The 5,249-nt window shown below is 49.9% G+C and overlaps 1 protein-coding gene across 3 annotated transcripts in view; it reads right to left on the bottom strand.

The window, feature by feature from the left end:
* Positions 1 to 4,406: 4,406 nt before the first annotated feature.
* Positions 4,407 to 5,249, bottom strand: part of KRT3 (keratin 3) — a 6,325-nt gene continuing 5,482 nt past the window's right edge. For all 3 annotated transcript variants that reach the window (XM_006141591.1, XM_027776675.1, XM_027776676.1), the window contains one exon: positions 4,407 to 4,985. In XM_006141591.1, coding sequence (XP_006141653.1) covers positions 4,714 to 4,985 — 272 coding nt within the window. In that variant the 3' untranslated portion in view covers positions 4,407 to 4,713. The remainder of the gene's footprint in view (positions 4,986 to 5,249) is intronic.

The following is a 5,249-nucleotide window of genomic DNA, read 5'->3' as shown; positions in this document are numbered from 1 at the left end:
AACTTAAATGAGTTTCTCTCTGCCACCCCAAGATTAGAGCAAGGTGCCCACATTTCTAGTCTGGGTCAGCAGTGAGAGGACGCAGCTGGGCAAAAGTGCTGAAAGGGCAGAGAAAGGGACAGCCCAAACCTGAGAAGAGGAGACTGCTGATGACTGGCTAGCAGAGCCCCACCCAGCTCTAGACAAAACAGAATCACATAGAGATTTACCTACAAGTTACCTAAGACCTTGACCATGAGCAGTCGGAGCTGGAGTACCCAGTCAGGTGCTGAACTACTTCCACATTCTTGAGTAAAACAGCCCCTGAATGCCTTAATTGGTCTCTTTGTTGTGTCACCCTCACTGCTTATACTAGCTTTGTCCTGTAGCCTGTATCCCAGATGGAGGAAGAAGGAAATAACCTGCATCATAAATGACATTGTGGTAGGCAGTTAGCTAGTCATGAGTAGGCCGCCCTAAGAGACTAGCAGGACACATGTCACATCCATCACAATTTATCAGGAGTTACAGCCAGACCCTCCATGAGATGCCTTCTCCCCTCCCAGCTCCTGGCGCCGGGAAGGCGAGGCAAATTCCATTTTCCTTCCTTGGGACCTAAGGAAGACCCATTGGGATGATTGTAAATTTCCCTCTTATCATTCCTCATAGATACAAAAGACCCAATCAGACATTTTGGTCAACATCCTGATTCCCACTGGGGCAATAAACTAATTGGGCAGTTCATCCTAATTAGGCATCATGGCTCACACTGGGCATGAGCAGTTAGGTAATCAAATTCCTCATTCTTCACCTGTGAGAGGAATGCACAAGTGCAGGAGGAGGCCCACGAATTCAAACAAAGGACATAAATACTATGACAGACTTCCCACCGTTAAATATTCATTATCACCTCTGGTAATAAAAATAACACTTAACCAGTTCCTAACGCAGTTGCTACCTAGCAACCTGCCCACCCAAAGGTCTTTTGGTTGTACTTCTTTTCTAAAACCTCTCTTTCCTATTAAATTCTCTTTCCTACCTACTTTCATTGCGGTTGTGGCTTTATTTTGCACCTAGGGACAGGTCTCTAATTTTAGTGATCTGGACCCAAAGGACTTCACAACACAACTCAACACTCTTCCATCCTGTAACATCCTGGTCTCCTTAATATTCAGGGAAGTGTGAACCAATGACTCGGCAAGCTCTTAAAACAGCGGTGTGCTCTCTGGGCATTCATCAGAGTACGGGGCCATTCAGGAGGGGGTAGGCAGGTAAAGGGGAGTGGGGAGATCAAAACTGATTCTTCTCTGTCATTGCAAAAGGATATACCACTCCATGCCCGAGGAAGGGAGATGTGAAACAAAACAGAGAAAGCAAAAGGAATATTCTTTATTAGGAAGCAGTTCCCTCCCTGTTCCAGTTTAGGGCCCAGGCATACAAGTAGGCATTACAGGAGTCTCCCCTTTTACGTTCCAAGACCCCAGTGGGTGCCTGGAACTGCAGGTGGCATCAAACTGTAAATGACATTTTTTCCTATACATATTTATTTAGTATAAAGTTTAATTGATAGATTATAATAATAGTAAAAGATCAACAATAATAACAAATTAGAACAATTAGAACAACATACTCTAATACAAGTAATATGAATGTGATCTCTCTCTTGCTTTTAAAATATCTTATTGTCCAGTACTGACCTATTTTCAGACTGTGGTTGACCACAGGTAACTAAAACTGCAGAAAGTGAAACCACAGGTAAGAGAGACTACTGTATTCAACAACCACTGTGAACAGTAAACATGCCTTAGAGGACAGGAGAAGGGTGGACAATAACATCCACTGACTAGGCAGGAGAAGAATGAAAAGTCTGGTCAAGTACGGAAAGTAAACCTGAGCCAAAATCAACATCGAATTGCAAATAAATTGTGTAAATGCTAAGGTGAAAGAAACAGAAAGAGCACCATGAATCACGCAGCTCCCTGGAAGATGTTTTCAGCCTGAATGAGGAACAGTCAGGGCTTGTCTGGGACCATCCTGCCAAGATGGCGTTAGCTCCTTTGGTCTCGGGTCCAGACACTGAAGTCACCTGCACTGGCCACTGTTCTGGAGAATAGGTCCCTCTCCACCCCATTTCCCCTGGACTAGGCTCTGCTTTAAGCTATGTCAATTCCTGCCCCACCTCCCACCACGCTAGGACAACTTGAATAGTGGGGTCTCCCATAGTTTGAAACAGGGCCACGGGCATTGGTTAGAATCTGAGCCAGAATAGAAAATGACAGAGGCCACCGCCAAAATGTGAGACTCGAGACCAGTCAGCATTGTCCCAAGGGAAGTCTAGCCCTACTGGGCTCTCCTTGGAGCCAGTCCAGAAACCCCTGATGGAGGCATTCTGGCAACCTTGGAACAAGCTCTATTGCCCAGTTTACGGTCCTCCTCTCCCTGACTAAATGCTGGGCCTCCTTGGGACTCAGCCTGGTCCCTCTTCTCTCCCCTCTCTCTGAGTTCCCAGGGCTTGGAGACCCACCCTAGCCACCCTTACATGCTGAGTCTCCCCTCTGAATCCACACTCACATCTGCAGTCTGGACAGCTCCCTTGGCTGCCTCATGAGCAGCTCCAACCTGTCCAAGCAGAGCTCCTGAAGTACCTTCTCACACCTGTCCCACCCTCACACCACCAACCACCCAGTTGCTCACACACTGGGCGCCATGACCGAATCCTCTATTTCCCCTAGCCCACAGCCATCCAGTCCATTAATAAGCCCCACCATTTCTCCACCTCAGCCCCCGGTTTCTTCTCTTCACATACCTAGCACAACTTAAAATCACTTCATTTGTTTGTTTCTATCTTTTTGCTATTGGGTTCCTTTACTAAATTGAGAGTAGGAACAGTGTCTGATTTTTGCTCATCATTCATCTCCAGAATTTGGCCCAGCACTAGACAGAGAATAAATGTTTGATGATTATTGGTTGAATGAAGGAAGGAATTCATTAATAATGACTTTATTCCTGGTGCCCCCCACCTCACCTGGTACATTCGCAGAGAGCCAACCCTCTGAACTGGGCCAAGCCCTGAGTCACCTCACCTAGGTCTCCTACCCCTTTTCCACAGAGGGTTACCAACCAAAAAAGGGACATTCCTTTCCTAAAATGGGGCAACAGCTACTAAACCTTTCCCCTCCTTTATAAAGCCTTCCTGGGTGATCAGAGTGGATCTAGCAGCTGGATTTCCATACTGACTCTCAACTCCCAGGTGTAAAGTTTGTTTCTTTCATTGTTGTTCCCCACCTTTGCAATAAATTTGGTTTGGGCCTGACCTAACTGAACACTTCTATTCCACAGCCTGTGTGTACTCTGGGTGCTCCACTATCTGGAAGGCAGCACCTGCAGCCTCAGAGACAGTGTGGGCAAGAGGAGGGAGCTCTGGACTCAGGACACCTAGGTCCATCCCTAGCCAAGGCCCTCACATGCTGTAGGATCCTAAGGGAGTCATTGCACCTCGCGGAGCCTCCGTCTCCCTATTTGCAAATGAAGATCTTGGAGTCCTTGCTCATGGCTCCCTACCAGCTGTGACATTTGCTCCAGCACTTCCAGCCAACTAATACTTTATCAGAGTTTCTTTGTGCAGGGCAGAGGCCAGTCTTAGTGGCTGGTGTGCACTCCTGAAAGCACAGAGTGCTCAGGGCAGGGTGTTTTCTGAGCGTCTCAGACCCATTTCCCTGGGAGGGAGGCTCCTGTGGGAAAGGCTGGGTTAAAGAAAGAGAACGCTTTTGCTACAGGCCTTCTCAGAACCTCTAACGTGTGCCCAAGAAAGGGACAAGTCTTCAGACATGGAAGCCTATATTGCCATGTCTTAATGGACGGGTGTTCACAGGTCAGACTTCGAAATCAGCTGCTCTTGGGAAATCCCCACAGCCCTGAGTTCTAGCAGTTCACACTTTCCCAGGTGTACCCTGATGGTGGGAAAGTTTTCAAAACGTCAGCTCGAGGGGGAACCAGTGGGGAACCCACGGGAGAATCCCTCTGCTCCCAGGGCTCTTTCTTTTGGTTCCTCCAAATGAGGTGGGGGGGGGGTCGTTGAGGGATGAGATCAGTGTCTCCGTGGGCCACTTGCCCCTTAAGAACTGAGAAGCCACACTGCTTCCTGAAGCAGCCTTTGAGCTCCTGCCCACCATGCTCAAAGAATGAACACCAGAGGTTCCCCATTTACATCCCATAGAGGGAGGACAGGAGGAGCTGCCTAGGTTTCAGAGGCAGTATCCCAGCCGATTTGACCACAAAGCCACATGGAAGAGGCAGAAGTCAGGGAGACCAGGGAGATAACCAGAGAAGTCAGGCTGGTGGGAGGAGCATTTGGAGAGAATGTTAGAGACCTGGTGTGCAACATGATGCGCTTTATTGGCAACAGAACAGATGGACAGAAAGGGCTGAATTATATACATCAGAAACGTGGTGACCATCCCACCCTGGGCCCCGTGGACAGCAGCAGGTGCTGGCTGAGGCCACACCGGGCAATCACAGGCTCAAGCTGGAGCCAGGGAGAGGAGAACCTGAAATCCTAGGGGCTGGGCTTGGTCAGGGATCTTGGAGGAGGAGGAAGAGGGTCCCAGTCCCCCAGCCCCGAAGAGTAGCTCCCTTGGGGGATACAGGGGTATGGCTGGAGGTGTTGCTGATGTCGAGAGGGAAGAAGGGATGGGGAGAAAGGCGCCGGGGTGCTGCGAGGCTGAAGCGCCTTCTTTATCTGGCGTGGCGCTGGGAGGACTGGGAAAACTTGATGCTGCTGCCCCGGTTGCTGCCTGAGCTGAAGCCGCCTCCACTGACTCCACAACGACCCCCGGAGCCAGATCCGAAGCTGCTGCCGCCGCTGAAACCGCTGCCTCCGCCGAATCCGCTGCCACCTCCCCGGCCAAAGCCGCTGCCTGCGCCACCTCCCACGCCGAAGCCGCCACCAAACCCTCCCCCGTAACCACCCGCAGAGGCCGACGTCGTGTTGCTGTTGCTGACCACGGCTGTAGGCGGAGAAGACAGGACAAACTCAGCGCCCCAGTGCCCAGGTTGCTGTGAGAACTACATAATGGAGTCCGGAATGAGTGGGAGTGCTCAGAGCGGCCTCGGACTTGCCGATCACCGTGAGCCCTTCTAATGTCCTAAGTTACTCACCCCCACAATGCTAGGTCATTATAAATTATCCAGTGGCTCCTTCCACATATGGCTAACTCTTGATGAGCTCCCTTGGAAGTTACTCAGCCTGGAAATTTCTCCTCCCATTCTCA

This window comes from Tupaia chinensis, unplaced genomic scaffold, assembly GCF_000334495.1.
Source record: "Tupaia chinensis unplaced genomic scaffold, TupChi_1.0 Scaffold000059_1, whole genome shotgun sequence".
Taxonomy (NCBI): Eukaryota; Metazoa; Chordata; class Mammalia; order Scandentia; family Tupaiidae; genus Tupaia; species Tupaia belangeri.
Note: the sequence above shows the minus strand (reverse complement) of the source record. Positions and strands in the feature narration are given on the sequence as shown.